The sequence below is a fragment of the Lissotriton helveticus genome, chromosome 1_1 (genome assembly GCF_964261635.1).
Source record: "Lissotriton helveticus chromosome 1_1, aLisHel1.1, whole genome shotgun sequence".
NCBI lineage: Eukaryota > Metazoa > Chordata > Amphibia > Caudata > Salamandridae > Lissotriton > Lissotriton helveticus.
Window position 1 is genome coordinate 248,704,355 of NC_136057.1, and position 20,134 is coordinate 248,724,488.

The 20,134-nt window shown below is 46.6% G+C and overlaps 1 protein-coding gene across 1 annotated transcript in view; it reads right to left on the reverse strand.

Annotated features, from left to right (window-relative positions):
• Positions 1-20,134, reverse strand: part of LOC144768987 (zona pellucida sperm-binding protein 1-like) — a 159,561-nt gene that overhangs the window by 19,493 nt on the left and 119,934 nt on the right. The window contains exons 8-11 of the mRNA XM_078652976.1: positions 14,724-14,913; positions 14,504-14,645; positions 730-811; positions 541-645 (exon numbers count right to left, since the gene is read on the reverse strand). Coding sequence (XP_078509102.1) covers positions 541-645; positions 730-811; positions 14,504-14,645; positions 14,724-14,913 — 519 coding nt within the window. The remainder of the gene's footprint in view (positions 1-540; positions 646-729; positions 812-14,503; positions 14,646-14,723; positions 14,914-20,134) is intronic.

Here is a 20,134-nt window from a genome sequence, read left to right on the forward strand (position 1 = left end):
GCTCAGCCGGATCCCTGTCTGGCCACAGTCATTAAGAGGGCACATAAACCCTTTACTATTCTTCGCATTTGGATTGGAGCACAATGACAGTTTTCCTGCAATGTGTGATGTTCCTGCTTCAAAGGAGTGCCCATACCCTACCCAGTGCAACAAATAGATGCAAAATAGGTCAATGCCAACTAGTACCCTGCAGCAAGGTCTACTGATATGAGTCAAATACGGAAGCCCAAAAATCTAAAATGTATTCCAATTAGAACCTTAAAGTTGAAAGCAATTTCTCAGTTTGTAGGTCTACCATAATAAGAGGCCAACAAGAGAAAACAACAAAGTTGAGTGGCTGAATTATGCCCTTGACGGAAGTACAGAACTCTTGAAAATGCCTGTGCTCCAGATATCACATATGAATAAAATGCCAATATTAAACATTACATACACTCAACATTTAGATTGCAGCAAGTTGCACTTGAGTGTCTCAAGATGATGGAAGTTTTCCAATAAACCCTCATGAATAGTGCCACTGCTTTCTGTTAACTTGCTCACCTATCTTCTGGTCCACGATAGGCTTTCCCCGCAGAATTAACGGTCCAGGAGAAACTACTAAATTCATTGGCTTGTCTTCAACCAGACGCAAAAACCTTTTTTGTCCTAAAAAAAACCAAAAAAAAAAACAATATAAACCGGAAGCAAAGATAGATAGTCTCACAAAAATAAATAAAAAGGAATACTTACTTCCTCTAGCTGGAGGGCACAGTGGGGTACACTGCTCTGCAGCAGTAGGATGGCAGACAGAGGCCGCGCAGAAAAAGTAGACCTTGAATGAAAAAAAAAAAAAAAAGAAAATGGCATCACTTTTTTTATCTACTGAATCTTAAAGAAAACACCTCCCATATGCAATTCTTACCACAAAGTCAAGAAAAAAAAGTTACTGCATAAAAGATGCAATTAAAGTGCTTGCAAAAAAAAAAAACCCAGTTACATATATGCACACATATATTATATATATATATATATATATATATATATATATATATATACACACACAACTGTAAACATATTCGAAGCAAATATTTTCTATCATGGAAAAGGGATCTTCTCTCGGTAAAGTTAAATATTGATTGTACGTTTTTTTGTGCTGTACATGAAACCAAGGAGCCAAAGCACACAGACTCCATTTATGTATGTGTCCCAAGACTGCCCACACCACCATTCACTAGTCTTAGAATTCGGCTTTGCTCGTATCAACCAACTATACAGCCAGGCATATTCTTGCAACAGGCAGCAGGTACAAATTCAGGGTTTTGGACTCTTTTTAGGGTTGAATCTGTGAGAGCAAGGGCTAGCACATGCATCTCGCATGCAAGACACTTTTGTGTCAAGAAAGTGCTTGAAACCTGCCCACTGTTTACCATTTATTGGCTTGCATGGCATTCTTCTTAAAAGAGTAGTAATGGGGGACGCTCCTTTCATTACCTGGCCCCGCGCGCTTGGAATGAGCTTCCCATTTCTCTCAGACAGGCCCCTAGTCTGATGTCTTTCAGAAAGGCATTAAAAACCTGGCTTTTTACCAGTTAACTTCGCCGTTCCTTTTATTCTGCAGTTATGTTCCTCTACCTAAAGGACTTCTTCGCCAAAGCGCCGGGACACTCCTGCTGGAGTAGCCGTTGCGCTATAGAAGAACCCAAATAACATAACATAACATAACATAATGGGTTCAAGTTCAGGCATTTATAAAGCGCACTACTCACCCAGAGGGTCTCAAGGCGCTAGAGGGAGGGGTTCATTGTTTATCGAATAGCCAAGTTTTCAATTCTTTTCTGAAGGAGATGTGATTCTGAGTAAGGCGGAGGTGGGTGGGGAGTGAGTTCCAGGTCTTGGCAGCCAGGAAGGAGAAGGATCTGCCGCCCATGGTGGTTTTTCGAATGCGCGGGACTGCGGCGAGGGCTTGAATGGATGATCTTAGTTGGCGGGTGGGATAGTAGAAGGACAGTCGGGAGTTGAGGCATTCTGGTCCTAGATTATAAAGGGCCTTGTGTGCGTGGGTAAGAAGGCGGAAAGTAATTTTTTTGTTGACGGGAAGCCAGTGGAGGTTTAAGTGACCGGTGATGTGCTCTTGGCGCGGGATGTCTAATATGAGTCTCGCTGATGCGTTTTGGATGCGCTGGAGCTTTTTCTGCAATTTTGTTGTAATTCCGGCGTAGAGAGTGTTGCCATAGTCCAGTCGACTCGTGACCAGTGCATGGGTGACAGTCTTTCTTGTTTCGAGGCCACCAAGAGTCGTCCCACGCTGAGGGGGAGGATCCAAGGATGAGCACCTCAGTTTTGTCTGAGTTGAGTTTTAGGCGGCTCTGTTTCATCCATTCGGCTACTTCTTTCATACCTTCGTGAAGGTTGTCCTTGGCGGTGTTGGGGTCTTTGGTGAGGGAAAGTATCAGCTGGGTGTCGTCGGCGTAGGAGATGATGTTGAGGTTGTGTCGACGTGCTATGGGGGCTAGGGGACTCATGTAGACGTTGAAGAGGGTGGGACTGAGTGAGGAGCCTTGAGGTACGCCGCAGATGACTTCGGTGGGCTCTGAGTAGAAAGGGGGAAGTCTGACTCTGTGTTCTCCCGGCTAGGAACGAGATGATCCAGTCCAAGGCTTTTCCTTGTATGCCGATGTCGTTGAGGCGTTGTATGAGGGTGCTGTGACAGACAGTGTCGAAGGCGGCGAAGAGGTCGAGAAGAATGAGGGCCACTGTTTCACCGTTGTCCAGGAGTGCTCGGATGTCGTCGGTCGCCGCAATGAGGGCGGTCTCGGTGCTGTGTTTGGCTCGAAAGCCGTTCTGTGAGGGATCCAGGGAGTTGTTGGATTCAAGGAAGGCTGCGAGTTGGCTGTTGACGGCTTTCTCGATGACTTTGGCCGGGAAAGGGAGGAGGGAGATGGGTCGGTAGTTTTTCAGTTCTGAGGGGTCTGCTGTTGGTTTTTTCAGAAGGGCGCCGAGTTCGGCGTGTTTCCATATTTCTGGAAAGGTGGCTGAGTTGAAGGAGCAGTTGATGACATCGCGGAGTTGGGGAGCGATGATGGAGTCAGCTTTGTTGAAGATGTAGTGGGGGCAGGGGTCAGAAGGTGAGCCAGAGTGGATTGAGTTCATGAGGCGAATGGTATCTTCAATGGTGATTGGGTTCCAGGAATTGAGGTAGTTAGTTGGAGGGGTGGCATCAGAAGGGGGTGGGTGAGTTGGTCATTGGGAGTGTTCTTGAAGCTGTTGTGGATGTCGGCAATTTTGTTGTAGAAGAAGGAGGATAGCGCATTGCAGAGGTCTTGGGAGTTAGTGATGTCGTTGGATGCTGCGGGAGGGTTGGTGAATTCTTTTACGATATTGAAGAGTTCCTTGCTGTTAGGAGAGTTGTTGTCGAGACGGTCCTTAAATGCTGATTTCTTGGCGGAACGAATCAGTTGGTGGTGTTTGCGGGTGGCTGTCTTGAGGGAGGTCATGTTGTCTGAGGTTGGTTCTTTTCTCCAATTCTTCTCCAGGGTGCGGCAAGTCTTCTTGGATTTTTTAAGGTCATCATTGAACCAGGGAGCCTTTTTGCTGAATGATTTCAACTGGTGTTTTTTCAGGGGTGCTAGTTCATCCGCACTGTGTGTAATCCATTGCCTGAGGTTTGTGGCCGCTTGGTCTGGGTCCGTTGTTAGGGTGGGAGTGTTTTGGCTGAGGGATGCGAGGAGTTGGTCGGTGGTGATTTTGTTCCAATTTCTTCGGGGAATGGGTTGTGGACGGTTGTGGGTCAGGGTTGTTTTGTAGCTGAAGTGAACACAGCTGTGATCCGTCCAGTGGAGAGCTGTAGTGTGATCGAAGGAGATGTGCTTGCTGGAGGTGAAGATAGGGTCGAGCGTGTGTCCGGCTGTGTGAGTGGGGGTGTCGACAAGTTGTTTGAGTCAGAGATTGGACATGTTGTCCAGGAGGGTGGTGGTGTTGTCGAGAATGTTGTCCAGGTGGTAGTTGAGGTCTCCTAGAAGAATGTAGTTCTCGGAGGGGAGGGCGTGCGGGCTGACGAAGTCAGTGATGTCGTCGCTGAATTGAGATCGGGTGCCTGGGGGCCTGTAGATGAGGGTTCCTCTGAGGGTGGTCCTGGGGTCGGTGTGGATCTGAAAGTGGAGGTGTTTGGCGGTTGCAAGATTGTCGTCAAAGCTGGTTGTAATTTTGATGGTGTTTCTATGGACGATGGCGATGCCTCCTCCAGTTTTTTTAATGGTGCGGTCTTTTCGAATGATCTTGTAAGTGTCCGGTATGGCTATGGCGATGTCGGGGGTAGAAGATGCGTTCATCCAAGTTTCAGTGAGGAAGGCGATGTCAGGTGACACAGTGTCGATTAGGTCCCAGAGTTCGGTTGCGTGTCTGTGGACCGAGCGGGTGTTCAGTAGGATGCATTTCAAGTCGTTGGGTTCGGAGCTGAGTGTGGAGGAAGTGTGTTTGGTGAGGGTCCTGAAGCAGTTGAACTTACAGGAGAGGCAGGAGAATGGGCCGTGGGTACGTCCTGGGGTAGCTACGCAGCATAGTGGGGTGCGTCCTGCGTTGAGGGCGAGGAGAGTTGCGGCATCATAAGTTACTCTGGGGGGTTGGGAGCGGCATAGGGCAGGGGGACGGGCGCTGGGCGTGGTCCAGGCGCGGACGGGCGCAGACGGGCTTACCTTTGGCGCACCTTCGGCGCGCAAGGGGCACGGTTGCTGCGCGTGAACGCTGCGCGCAAATGCAACGGTCATATATGGATAGTGGAAAGGGGGAGGGGCGAGGGCGGCTCAGCTGGGAGGCGGGGCGGGCTCAAGGGAACGCACACGGAGCACAACAACAACAAAACAAAATGGAGGGGAGAGCAGAGCAGGGCGCCGGGGGATATCGCGTATTTAATCTGCAAGTCAATTTCAGAGCAAGCTAAGCAGCAACCAAGCAAGTCAAATGCAAGTAATCTCAGGCGCTAATATTTCAAAATATTTCACAATGCAGCGCAACGATACCAGGTCTCGGCAGTGAGACTGGGGAGCGACCACTCAATGCAGGAGCGATGAGGGGATCACAGCGCTTCTAGGTACGGGAGCGCTGTATATGGTTAGTGGGAGGGCGGCTCAGCTGGGAGGCGGGGCGGGCTCAAGGGAACGCACACGGAGCACAACAACAACACAACAAAATGGAGGGGAGAGCAGAGCAGGGCGCCGGGGGATATCGCGTATTTAATCTGCAAGTCCATTTCAGAGCAAGCTAAGCAGCAACCAAGCAAGTCAAATGCAAGTAATCTCAGGCGCTAATATTTCAAAATATTTCACAATGCAGCACAACGATACCAGGTCTCGGCAGTGAGACTGGGGAGCGACCACTCAGTGCAGGAGCGATGAGGGGATCTGCAGACCAATACAATGTGTTTTTTCCATGGAGCAGAGACCAAGCACTGATTGATTCAACTTAAACCAGTGTCAGTCCGCTGCTCCTGACGTGGTTGAGGTACTATTTTGTTCTTTCTAACTTCTAGTGCCCTGCAAATAGAGGGCAGTAGACTCGAGAGTGTGAACCCATGTAAGATGCAGATATTGGGAACAGAACTGTACTCAACCCAGGGCTTAGGAAAAGTTAACTTGCCAATAATGCTGCTATGCAGCTAAAAGCAAGCTATGGAGCTGAAGCAGCACTTTCGAGGTCGGTCCACCAATTATTTCATTTTGCCAAGTCTTCATTTCGCAGACTCATGCTATGTTTTTGCTTGTGGGCTCGGTTCTCGAAATGGGACATTGAGCTTGTTCTAATTATTGCAAATTAACCTTGTTCCTGTTTTATCTATAATTTACTAAATTATGCCTTAGCATACAGTCATGCAATATACCCCAAAACACCCCACTCCGATCCAAGCCAACCCACCCCATTCCAATCCAACCCATGCCAACCCGGTCCAATCCAACCCACCCCAATTAAATTCAATCTAACCCATGCCAACCCACCCCACTCTACTCTACTCCGATCCAATCCAAGCCAATCCAATCCAATCCAGCCCACTCCGATCCAATCAAAGCCAATCCGATCCAATCCAACCCACGCCAACCCACCCCGATCGAATCCAACCCACCCCACTCTAGTCCAATCTAGCCCAATCCACCCCAGCGAATCCACTCCACTGCAACCCAATCCACCCCGCTCCACTCCAATCCAGCCCAACATGCCCCACTCCCTTCCAACCCGCCCCGCTGCAACCCAATCCACCGCACTCCCAACCCGCCCCACTGCAACCCAATCCACCGCACTCCCAACCCGCCCCGCTGCAACCCAATCCACCACACTCCACCCGCCCCGCTGCAACCCAATCCACCTCACTCCCAACCCGCCCCGCTGCAACCCAATCCACCGCACTCCCAACCCGCCCCCCTGCAACCCAATTCACCGCACTCCCAACCCGCCCCGCTCCAATCTAACCCGCCCCGCTCCAATCCAACCCGCCCCGTCCCAGTTCAATACAACCCGCCCCACTCCACTCCGCTCCAATCCAGTCCGCTCCAATCCAATCCAACCCGCCCTGCTCCAATCCAATCCGCCCCAGTCCAACCAGCTCCAATCCAGTCCAACCAGCCCCGCTCCAATCCAGTCCAACCCGCCCCAATCTAGTCCAACCCACCCCAATCCAGTCCAATCCACCCCAATCCAGTCCAATCCACCCGACTCCAATCCAGCCTAGTCCAGTCCACCCCACACCAATCCATTCTAGTCACCCCCCACCTGTACAAGGTAACTGACTTCACGAATAAGGCTCTGACTAAACGCGCTTCACGCGGATTGCGCTGTGAATTTGTGCTATTCTGTTTTATTGTAGGGACTGTCCTTTTAGTAGCTGAATATAGTTTTAAATAGTGAATGCCCCACATACCTGCATGATAATTGTTTTTGCACCGCTGCTTAGCGGGTCCTCGGCACCATCACGAATTCTTTTGGACGCCATCTTGGCTTGGGGAGAGTTTGGACGCCTGGCGGGCGCCATTTTGGGACAACATTCGAGTTGTCAGGCGGTCACCTAAGACGCCTATTTAAACCTGCCACATGCTAGGGCGCAGTGTGTGCGCGCCGTGGGCGCGCCGGAGGCGAGCCCATCTGCGCCCATCCGCGACCGACCGGGACCATAAACCCTGGCCCGTTTGTCAGGTATAGTCGATCGGAGCTGATGAATTTACATCAGGGGAACCCAGAGCTCAGTAGGGATTGTCTAACATTGTGACGGAAGGAAGGACTGCTCAAATCATTGCTTGAGCAGAAAAGTAGGAAAAATAGGAAAGTAGATAAGATTTTGACGTTTGGCCTCTTAAACACCAGATCACTTCAGAAACATAATTTAGAAATCTTTACACTATTACAAGATGGGGAGTTAGACATCTTGGGGGTCACAGAGACGTGGCCGGAAGACTCATCTACGCCAGATGTGGTGGCCTCTCTTCCTCCCAATTATTTGGCTATTTGTCAGAATCGAGCAAATGCCAAGAGAGGAGGGGGGGGTCGCTTTCCTCTATAATAGCTGCTGGAAGGCTGAAAAAGTCTGTGCTGAAAGCTTGGGCGGTGCAGATATCTTAGGGGTTAAATTCGAGGTGGGTACGGACTGTTTAATCATCCTACTGGTGTACCGTCCTCCTCGGGCTGCTCCTGACTTTGTGGATGGTTTTGTTGAGCTGGTCTATGACCTTAGGTCTCGTTATAAGGACCTGTTGGTCATGGGAGATTGTAACTTCCACTGGGAGATATCTCCCAAAGAGGGGCAGGCAAGTCATCTAGAGGAAGCATTAACAGCGCTTGGACTGATACAACACGTAGCAGGTCCCACCCATGACAAGGGCCACACGTTGGATCTGGTGTGGTCGACTGACCCCGGGGTCAGGCCGGTAGTTAGCAGACCATTATGGTCTGACCATTATTTGATCAGGGGACAGAAGGTGGCACTAAAATGTGGAGGGAAACCCAGGCCAGCCTGGAAAACTGTGAGGCAATGGAACTCTATAAACGAGGAAGAATTGGTGGGAAACTTACTAAACTCCGCCGCACCAACCACATGTGACGATAATATAGAGGTCACTTGTCAGAAGGTAGTGGACAAACTAAAATTAACCATCGAAGTGGTGGCACCGGCCAGAAAGGTGAAAATGGTGGACAGGAGCAGGAGCACCTTGGTTTAATGACTCGCTGAGGTTAAGGAAACAGGCCCTTCGGAAGGCCGAGAGCCTGGAGGAGGGATTATAATACGACGGCACAGAGCCTATATCAGCAAGAGCTTGCCACGTACAAAAAGGCTATCCTAGCACGAAAATCTGAGTTTTTTGAGACTAGGATTGCAACAGCCCAAAATCCGCAGAAAGAAGTCTTCAAGGTTCTGTCTGAATTGAGGAAGAATAAGGAGCAGAGGCCTGAATTTTTGCAGGAGGACTGTCAAAGATTCCAGGATTTTTTCATTAATAAAATTGAAGATCTCCTGTTAGAAATCACTCGCTCTCCCATCTTAGAATGCTCACTACAAGTTACGCCTCTTAGTCCTAAAGTTGATTACCCCCTGAATACTTTCTCCTGGATTACGAAGGAGATGCTAGCCAGCCTGGTAGGGAGGGTAAAGTCAGGCTCCCAGGTGGATCCTTGCCCCCCCCCCCCGAGGGTTTTTAAGCTAGCTATGCCAGCGATGGAAGAGGATGTTCTCAACCTCCTAAATAAGTCTTTGGAAACTGGACAACTTCCGGCTATGCTTAGAGGCCTGGTTGATTCTGCTGCTCAAGAAGCCCGGGGCGGATGTCAAAATTCTAAAGAATTTCAGGCCCATCTCCCAATTACCCTTTTTAGCAAAGGTTTTGGAACAGCATGTGTTGACATACCTCTCAAAGCATCTGGAGACCAATGATCTGTTCGAGCAGAATCAGGCCGGATTCCGGGTACATCACAGTACGGAGCTGGTGATGGTGTCTATTTTAGACGAATTGAGGTGTAGAGCTGATAAAAAGATCCCAGGGGCCCTGGTGCTACTTGATCTCTCCGCGGCTTTTGACACGGTATGTCATAGTCAACAGTTGTCGCGTGTGAGAGATCTGGGCATCAGGGGGTCTGCACTAGGTTGGCTTACCTCTTTCTTGCAAGATAGATCGCAGAAAGTGCCGTTGTCCGACCTAGTATCAACATCAGCGGCCATCACCTGTGGAGTGCCGCAAGGCTCGACTCTCTCACCGCTCCTATTTAACATTTACCTGCAGCCATTGATTTCAGCTCTTAATTAGATGGAATGTCAGATTTATAATTATGCTGACGACACGCAGATCGTCATCCAAATAGAGGATTCTCCAGGAGCACAAGCCAGCTTGCATAACATCTTGAGGTACACGGTAAACTGGATGTCCGCCAACTCCTTGAAGATTAATCCTGATAAAACCGAGGTGCTGCCTATTACCATCTCAGGCAGCCCTTGGAATGATGGGTTTTGGCCCAAGGAGTTGGGTAGGACGCCGGTACCAGCAACCGTGGTGAAAAGCTTGGGAATCCATATTGACAGCAATTGGTCTATGAAGAAACAGGTGTCTATAGTGGTAGGCACGTGTGTTGGTCTTCTGAGACAGCTTCGTAAGATCTCCCAATTGCTGTCGTTTTCCACTCTAAGAAGCGCTGTGTCAGCTATGATTCTGGGGCGATTGGATTACGGCAATGCGCTGTATATAGGGCTGCCCCAGCAACAACTCGAGGCTTCAGATAGTAATGAATGATGCAGCGAGATTGATCTTTAAGAAGCCTAGGAAGACGCATGCTTCACCTCTCCTGCGTCAGTTACACTGGCTCCCTGTTAGACAGAGGGCATTTTTTAAAGGATTGTGTATTTCCCACAAGGCACTCTACGGTAACGCGCCCAGTTACATTAAAACCAGACTATCTGGCTATACCCCTGGTAGGGTGCTGCGGTCCTCTGAAGCCACTCTCCTGGTCAATCCACGTTTCCGCCTGTCCACCCTGGGCGGGCGTGCTTTCTCCACTTTGCTTCCTGCAGCATGGAATAAACTACCACCTAATCTCCGTAAGGAGCCTAATCTACTGCCATTCCGCCGAATGTTAAAATCCATACTCTTCCAAGAAGCATGGGGAGTGTTGTAAGTTGGCTACCTATTTTTTGTAGAGTTGTTTTTTTTTCTTGTACAAGCGCTTAGAGACACTGGGGTGATAATGCGCTATATAAATTGAAATAAATAAAAAAAGTAAAAAATTAATCCAGTTCAATCCACCACACCCCAATTCAGTCCAATCCAGCCGAATCTAATCCAATCCAACCCAATCCAGCCCAGCCCAATCCACCCCAAATCCAATCCATTTTACCACACCTCAATCCAATCCGATCGTCCTATCCATTTCACCCCACCTCACCCCACCCCAACACACCCACACCCCAACCCGCCCACACTTCAATCCACCCCAATCCAACCCACTCCAATCCACCAACTCATTCCACTCCAGTTCTCCAATTCAACACACCCCACCCCAATCCAGCACACTCGAATCCGCTCCAACCCAATTTGCCCCAACCCAACCTGCCCCAATCTAACCAGCCCCAACCCTCCCCACTCAAAACCAATCCGCCCCACACCTAACCAACTCCAGTCCATTCCACTCCACCCACTCTAATACAGTTCACCCGACCCATCCCACACTTATCCATCCACCCAAGTCCACCCCAATAAATAAGTCAACCCACTCTAGTCCACCCCACCCAATGTACCTCACCCCAATCTACCCAATGTACCCCACCACAATCCACCAAACTCCAGTTCACCCCAATTCACCCCACCTCAATCCAACCCACTCCAATCAGATTCCAACCCACAACTATGCCACTGCACTCGACAGTCTGTCACTGTAATCTACTTCCCTACTCCACACCACTTTTACCCTACTGCACACTACTCCCCCCCACTCCACTTTATGACACTCACTTTAAGCCATGCTGAACTGCAGCCATACTAGTGTACACCTTGTTAAACTTATTGCCAAAGCCACAAGCTCTTGCATTGGTGAGACTGAGTTCCTGTTTACCCTGGTGCTTCCGGATCCCACTCAGATGAACTAATTCATCAACCGATGATCTGGACTCTTATGCCTAACTTTACTCAATGATGGTTGATCTGCTCCTCATTGCTTGTTGACCTCCTGCAACCCCAACCTTCCACTAGTGTAGCTTCCCCTACTCCTAATATCAATGTTTACCTGACTTCTCTTCTTTAGGTCTGGCCGTGCATCTTTCCGCTGACCAATTGTTACCCATTCAAATAGCAAACTATACCTAGAATGGGCTTCTGCACCAAACACGGAGCAGCGGGGACGGAAGGAGAAGCCCGAAAATCAGCGGCGAGAGCTGCCATATCGCTAACCGACACTGTGGTTACAAGCTGTGGAATATATCGTCACGAACTAAAGTCCCCTAACGGAAACCCCTTTGAGGGTTGGAATTATCACCTCAAGGAAGAAAAGGAGAATACTCGCGGAAAATAGCCTTGAAAAAGTCGAGGGTTACATTCCCTACTGACGAAACACGTGTTGGCTGTAACATCTTCTGAAATAAAGCAACACCTACGGAACACCCTGAATAACGAGGATCTCAATTCTTAATGATTGCATGATTAATGTATGGTTGAAATACACATGTACAAACCATTGTAAAATACTAAAACGAGTGCTAAGGAGCGTTCAAATGTAGAATGGGCTTTAGTTCCACCCAGGCTAGGAAAAAGCCCTCTGCCCCTGGCTTTCCGTTAGGCTGAGAAAACGGAGACAATCTTGCTGCCATCAGGAAAGGATTTGGCAGCTGGATCTCAACCAGGCAGGAAGAGCCTTACATAAACAATGGCTATGGGAATATAAATCTGCCATCTTTGGAGAAAAGGTGTCTTTTTACTCCAAGATTACAGATTCCCTAAGATCGACCAGGGAACTTTTTAATTTAACTCCTTCAGTCCCTTCAGTCTCCAGTCACACGGATATTTCCCAGGACCTTTGTAACAAAATAGCTGGTTTTTCCCGTTCTAAGATCTCGGATATATACTCTGCCTTGGAAACTGCCCATGCTGAGACTTACAATCCAGTCACTATCGACCTCTCACCCATCTCAATAACACTGCTACTATGACTTCCCCCTCTTTTCCTTAGAGGATGCAGATCGATTACTAGAAGGCATCACTTCCGGGTCCCCTTTAGTGCCCCGGTCTTTGAAGTTTTTTAAAATTAGAGTGGGAGGTCATCTTTCCCCACCTTACCTCAGGGAAGAATGGAGTTATCACAGCTGGGCAGTATCCTATTACCTGGAAGACCGCGGTCGTTAAACCACTCCTAAAGAAACCTACATTGGATCCGGCTGAACTGGAAAAATGATTGCCCTATTTCCCTTTTACCTGTTCCTGCAAATATTCCTGGAGAAGCACCTGAATTTACATCTTAGCTCCCACAAAGAGGAACATCAATTGCTCGATGACTCACAGCATGAGACACCAACAGGCCATGGGCGGAGCTACGCGACCGCCCATGGCCTATTGCATGTTCTGTTTCAAAAGTACACGTACGCGAAGGCCATTGGAAATAACACACACTAGCTGCGTGGAATTCCTAGGTCCATTTTCAAGATGCCCGGAATAGGCTCGCGCTGCGCGACACTGCATGCGCAGTGTACGCTAGGCCAGAGACCTGAAAATGGAGCAATTTTATTCGGCCCCTGGTCATGTGTTTTGTGGAGTCCCTCAGGGCTCCTCACTGAGCCCAACTCTTTTCAACGTATATGTTGCATCTCTGGCCAGGGTCGTTCGATCCTTTGGACAGGAGGTGTTGTCCTACGCGGAGGACACTCAAATTGAACGGGGAATAAGAATACTCTTTATTGATTGGTTTTAAAAAAAAAACATTTACAATTTATAACATGAAAATTGAACGATAAAAATGACTGATAAATGTTAAAAACTGTGGATTTAAAATTACTTAAAATTAGGGGGCCGTTATGGGCTAATAATTTTCTGATGGACATTGCCCTGGATTTCTTATAGTATCAGATTTGATTGTTGAGTCTATTAACTCAGCCACCATGCTATGATGAGGAATGGGAACAAAACTGAGGTTTTGATCTTGGAAATAAACTGCAGGTCTGGTCCAATGCCTGGCGGCCCAACACCCTTGGCCCCTTTCCACTTCCAGTGTCCCAAGGAAAAAACCTTGGTGTCATTCTGGACAACTCTTTCCTTGGGCCCTCAGATTAATAGAACAGTGTCCACCTGCTTCGGGACCATTAACTTCTTTAGGAAAATTTCACAATTTATATCCTTAGCTTCTCAGAAGCAGGCGGTCAATACTCTAGTGTTGTCCAGATTAGACTATTGTAATGCCCTCTATTTGGGTATTAAATCTCTAATCCATCCTCTGCAGCTGGTACAGAACGCAGCAGCCAGGATGGTGATGGACCTCCCCAGATCTCACCCAGTCTCAGTCACTGCAAGAAGGTTGCACTGGCTCCCTCTAGAATCGAGAATACTGTTCAAGGCTCTCTGTCTTAAGCACAAGGCTTTCTACAATCGAGGCTCAGAAGGCATTAACTGTCTTTTTTGACACTATGTTCCTACCACGCAGGTGAGATCGTCCAATAAAAATCTGCTGGTAGTTCACAGGTTTAAGAGAGTCAGGTGGGGGGTGAGGGGGGTAGAGCCTTCTCCATTGCTGGTACGAGGCTCTGGAACTCCCTCCCATCAGTAATTTCTGGACAAAATCTCAAACTTTCACAAAGCCTTGAAGACCTGGCGTTTTCCAGTCTGCCAAACTGAGCCTTACATGTACCACTGTTTGCCTGCCTTTCCGCAGCGCCTTGACGCCTTCGGGCAAAGTTTGCGCTTTACAAGACCTCTACTCAGTGACTTATTAGTCTTACTTTATTCTACTGACTAATTCATGAATTATTCCCCCTTCCTGCAAGTGCTTCTTTAGGAATGCATGGGGGAACTACTCTGCATTTGAAAAGTACACTCAATCACGCTGCTTGTCACATTGAATTATTGATCACTTACCTGAACTCTATACAGAAAGCTATCTTTCTTGGCTTCAGTTTTTGTAGCATTGCCAAAGCAAGTAGTTTAGGCTTAATTTGATAAATAGCACTGGTAAATGAAATGCATGTAAACATTCTTCATTGTCAGGATTCCCTCGTAGGTAATAACTTGTTTCACAAATACAGATAACTTTTGTGAATGTCTTTGACTGCATGTATTGGAACATAAATGCCTACCAGTGCTCGCTACATGTTGCACATCAGCTCATCTTCTTTACCCGCTACCCCCTGCAGAATTCTATGATGCAGTTGGAAGTCATTTTCCTCACCAATTACAGTGTCTGTGTCTGCACATCAGATGCTGTATAATTCTTGCAGAGGCACTTTTAAAATGACTCATGCTACACGAATAACTGTGGTAAGTGAACCAGAAGAAGCTATGCTTGAGTAAAGAGCTTGATAAGCAGCTACCTGGTCTCCATGGCTCAAAGGAGATGTAAAGTCCACGAATGTGAACGCAGCTGCAGTGAAGCGACTGTAGTGTGATGGAAATTGTATTGAGGTGTCCAAAGATACAGTGGTTGATGGGAGATTGTCTCCAGAAAAGGGGCACCTGAAACAGACAAAACACATGGTAGTTTTATTTACTTCCAGGGCCTACTTATAAGGTCAAACATCTTCCATTACTCACCCATCTACAAGTATTGGCCATTGAGGCTCCTGACGAGGGTTGGATGTCGGACCTGCCCAGCACTGATCCAGGACCAATCTCAAGCTTGGGTCTGTCCGCTGAAGGAGCCGGACCTCCACAAAGATCAGATCCCGCAGGACCCTCACGATGGGGTACTCTTCCTCAGTGTAGTAAGCACTATACAGAGCATCTGGAAGGAGAACATTAGAAAAAGGTGAGCAGGGCCACACTTATCACTACTGGTGTACCTTAACCCTTGTACCCTCCACCGCATTCTTGAACTCGGTCTGTAAACATTTAATCTTTTCATAAAGTGCACCTTGCCAACCTCTGCTGAAATATCCAAGCTAACATGGCACAGATCAAAAACTTGAGTTTCAAAATCATGTCTATGAATGGCCCTAAATTCACACCAATTCATACTGCAGCATTTATTGTGTCACCCACTTAAGTAGCCCTTTAAACAAGTCTTAGGCCTGCCTGTGTGTGCAGTTTTACACTACCATTTCAACATGGCAAAATAAACCTTTTGCCAGGTTCAAACCATTCTTTGTAATACATAGAAGTTAACCCTAGGGTAGGTCTTGAACAGCCCAGAGGACAGAGTGCAGTGTATTTAAAATGCTGGGCATGTACTTTAGTTTTACATGTCATATCAGGATAGTGCAAAATACTTACATTCGTTTTTCATTACTGCAAGGCCTGCTTCTCCCTTAGGATAACATTGGAATCTCCTTGTAACATTTAGTAAGCTATAGCTTCCAATTGGGAGCAGGTGGAGAAGTGTAGTTTGGTGTCTAAATAATTGTTGTTAATGGCCAAGTCCGCTTATTAGTCACAATTCTGAAAATGTCACTTTTAGAAAGTTGGCATTTTCTTGTCCTAGCCCTTTGGTGCCTGCAGCCTGTATACTGGGTCACATGACTAGGTGTAGCTGGCAGGTGGTTTTTGTGTATTGCTCCTAGACAGTGAGACACAGGGGGGATAGGTATTGACAGGATGGGTCATCTCGGACTTGATGGGGAAGGGGGGTGGTCACCTACCATACTTGCACAAGGCTCTGCCTTAGCACACTCAGAGTTTCCCACTACTAGTCTATGGTGCCCCCAGACAAGCTAGGGCCCGGAAGGACATTCCAAACACCTCTGAGGGCTACAACACTCAAGTACCTTCTACTTCAAAGCTGGCACCAAGTATAAATATTGGATTCTCAGACCCAACCCTTCAGTACACCTCTGGACCTGTGTAAGACTCAAAAGGACTGCTATACTGCTCTATTCTAAAATGAATGGCTTCTCTGCAGGCATGGTGAGAAGAACTATACCTGTATCTTGAACCAAACACTGCCAGAATGACACCAAAGGCTAGTTGGCTGACCTAGTTATCAGTGCCTCAAGGACAGAAAAGGCTCCAACCCTGCACCGGTCTCTGTCTGCTTTGAGTCTCACCCATCTATCCCAAAGTGGTGCCACCCAAGTCCTGGACCCCAAGTAGTGAGCCTGAAGGTACTCTGCCAGTGTGGTCTTTTGGGCCGAACCAACGCAACCTGATGCATCTCCTAATAGCTCTGCATCTGAACCCCTGCAACGTGGCACAAGGCCAGATACTGCAGCCCGCAGCTCCTCAGAACTGCTGCTGTGTGACGTATCGAGATGTAGGACTTTGCATCACAAGCCTCCATCAACAGCATCCTCAACGACGACGCAGGACCAAAACATTTTAAGTCTTGTGGACAGCTTCATTGGAACTTTAACTGAGATGCATTCTCGCGGAGGACCACGCGTCGCCACCTGCAGCTTCGTCAACACAGTGCTCCATAACCAGATTAAAGGTACTTTGTTCCACAGGCCTAACTTGGTCCCTGTACCCAGCCTACGTTCCATTGTCAGCCTGATTTGTGACTCCCTCCTGGTCTAGCATGACCAATAAATTCACAGTTGGCCCTTTGTGCTTCTAGGGACTAATTTTACATAAATACTTAACTGCATATCGCTAGTTCCACAGTTTGGATTTTTGTCGATTGGGTGTCAAATAGAATACATTTTACTCTTTCTAAATAAGTGTGGGATTTCTTGTGTTTTTGCTCAACTACTGTGTGAAGTGCTGCACAAATTCTTTAGACTTTCCCTCTGAGCTAAGCTGGACTGCTTTGTGCCACCCTACAGTTAATTTGGAGGTTTTGTGGTTGCTGATCGTGAAGGGTCTCACCTGCCAGGGCCGGCTCTAGGCTCATGGCGGCCCTGGGCAGGGAGCATAGGTAGGGGGCCCTGGAAGAGGGGGTCCAGGTCGGAGCTGAGCACAGTGACCAGTGAAGAGGGCAGGGGGGCAGGGTGTTTGGAAGTGGAACAGAGCCGGAGGCCGCCGAATCTCTGCCAGGGGCCGCAACGCAAATATGTATCCATCCTCAGAGGATTATTATATTAAGGATATATATTGGCGTGGTGGCCCCTGGGGTTTGGTGGCACAGTGCAGGTGCACAGCTTGCACATGCCTAAGGCCACCCCTGCACCTGCCCCTCAACCAGTAATCCAGTTTCCTTCAAGAGAGAAACCAGATTCTGATAAGGACAATTTCTTTAATGAACTTTTGAATTCTCGACCTCCTCCAAATACTACAGCAGCTGCAGTGACAACCGAAGCAGGTGTTTGTTACAAGACCAGACACAGGAGTAGGAGATGGTACTACTGTACAAGCTCTTTCAGCTGTTGTATCAAGGACACCAGCTAAGACCAGAACAATAGCAAAGATTAGTACTAGAAGAGCAGTTTAGCCTATTGCACAGGTTTAAGCTGATTCACCTGCGAGAATGGCGATAGTTGAGGAGCCTCCCGACACATTGATATTTCGGAAATCAAATATGGGGAAATATGGGGAAAGGCTACAGAAAACAGATTTGAATAGGCTGTTGACCTACATTGCTGATAAAATGAGATACTTGATAAAAGAAGCAGCCAGATGGGCGAATGTTTACCATGAGAACGTAAAAGAATTAGTTGAATTAAGTTGATATCACCAAAATGAAAAATGTTAAACTAGTTTACAGAATGGATTTGACTCGTGAAGAAATCAGAGAAATGAGCTTAATTACTTTAAGGGCTCATAATAAAGATTTATTTGAGAAAACCACAGATTGGTGCGATTTGAAGAACTTCAGAGAAATAGAAGAAAGGGACAGCATGTAAAACCAAAGTGAAGCAGCTACAGGCAAAAGGAACAGTAAGTGATTCAGAAGCTGGGAGGAGAACGGTTCTAGCGATAGAGGTACATATAGAGAATCCTATGCATGTGCCATGGACAAGTGCTGATATTTATGCTTTTACTCCTAATTTTCCAAAATTGTGAGAGGAGCCAGGGAAGTGGTATGAAGAGGTACACACATTTTACGGTATTGTGGACTGATTTGAATTCATTGTTTGGAATTGTTGTTCCTAGTGACTTCTGGGCGGAGTGCAAAGCTATAGCAAATGGAGAACCACCAAGGATAGTTCCTAATAATGTTCCAGCAGACGATATGGCGGGATATGTAAATCTGTGATTGACTATCTGAAAAAATGAGTTCCCAAAAAGGATATTAATTCAATAAAGATTTTGAGACCTACACAAGAGCAGAAAGAATAAGGTCATGCTTTTTATGCAGATTTCCAAGCAGCATAGCAGTCTCGATGACCCTGAGAGAGATTGGGTCAGTGGTATTGGGTATACTTTTGTGACTTGTTTGAGATTAATAATCACATTCAGTCGAGTGTATTATATTGGCAATCAAAGAGTGCAGATAAGATTTTAAAGCTAGCAAAATATAGTATGGGTTAATTTGATAAAGAGCAATTGATGATTGCTCAAGCAAAACAGCGTGAGAATGGATCTCGAAACCAGATGAATTCTAATGTGAACTTTGATCAATCTGGAATTAATCAAATGTATGGTACAGAAATGGGACATGGAAAAAGAACTGGGTAAATGCAAAGTGGTGGGAGAAGAATGTTGAACACTGATGGAATGAATGAGTGTTGAAATGATGAAGAAAATCAGGATGCTACTTCTGTAGAAAAATCACACACTGGAAGCGGAAGTGTTGTCACAATCTCAATAGAGCTCAGAGAAGTGTGTTCTGCAAATGAAGAGAAACCGGATATGCAGAGAAATCATTTTGAATGTCAATGCCTTCAGCTCCAGGGATGGATCAAAATATTAAAATCAATATGTGATGTGAAGATATCTAACATTGGCTTCGATTGGAATTCATAGAGCGTATTATCAAGCCCATTATCGCCGCTTTATCGGCAGTTTCCTGCCGATAAAAGTGGCGATAATGTAACGCCCTTACTTGATAATATGCCCCACAGTGTGGATTCAGAGGGGCATCAAAATATCGGAACAGGTGAAGAAAGTTGTGAAAGGAATATTAAATCAAGGTTTCATGTCAGCAAAAGGTCTGCAGGAGAAGAAGAGCCTGAAACTTCTAAAGTCCAGCTTCCAAATGTTTGAGAACCAATGGAATATGAAGCTATTGGCAGTGAATTGCCTGTGACTAACATATCAACAAGAAAGAGTTCCAAATAGAAAGTATGCTTCACCTGAATGGGTTTATCTAGCTATTGTCTCAGAGGAAGTTGGGTTAGAAAGATTAAAGAATTCACACCAGTACAATTTTGAGAGTGAAATCTAGATGGAAGCCGAAACACTGAATAATAAGAGACTTTTTTAAATAAAATGATATAGGCTGCTTAAAATAAAGAAGATAAAGCCGATTTTTCAAAAGGTTTGCATTTGGTGAATTTTGCAAATTGAGAGCCTGAGAAATCACGAATGGAAAATAACTATTGACTGTGATTAACTTTGAAAGAAAAGAAAACACATTTCAGATCATTTGTTTTAGAATAACTTGAATTTTATTTGGACTGCATGTTTTTGATTGTTTTGAAGAAATAAATAGGCCTATTGTTTCAAAGAAATGGTTTGTTGCATTTGGATTTTTAAGTGTTACAATAGCTGGAGATTCAGTACAGGGGATGCTGTGAAATTATAGGGATAATGACTATATTAGTAATATTATTAGTTTTAGAGGGATTGTTGATGTGCTTGTTCCAGTGGGATAAGTTTCGAACAACATTGAAGTGATTACTGTAAAGAGGGGATGAACACAATTTACCAGTAGCCAGTTTGGACAACCTCTGGGTTCCAAAAGAAATTTCAACAGGTTTTAACTCAATATGCAAACCTTTATTTTTTTACACCGCTTCTGCCCCATCCCCGTTGCCAATGTGAAATCCCCTTTAAATGGCTGGGTCCAAACTGGGGTGACGTAGTGGGCAAAAGAACAATGCATTTAACCCAGATCACTTGATTGGGGGAGAACGTTTGCATTGTCAGCATTCCGTCCATCATTTGTTTGCTGTAACACTTTTCACCCT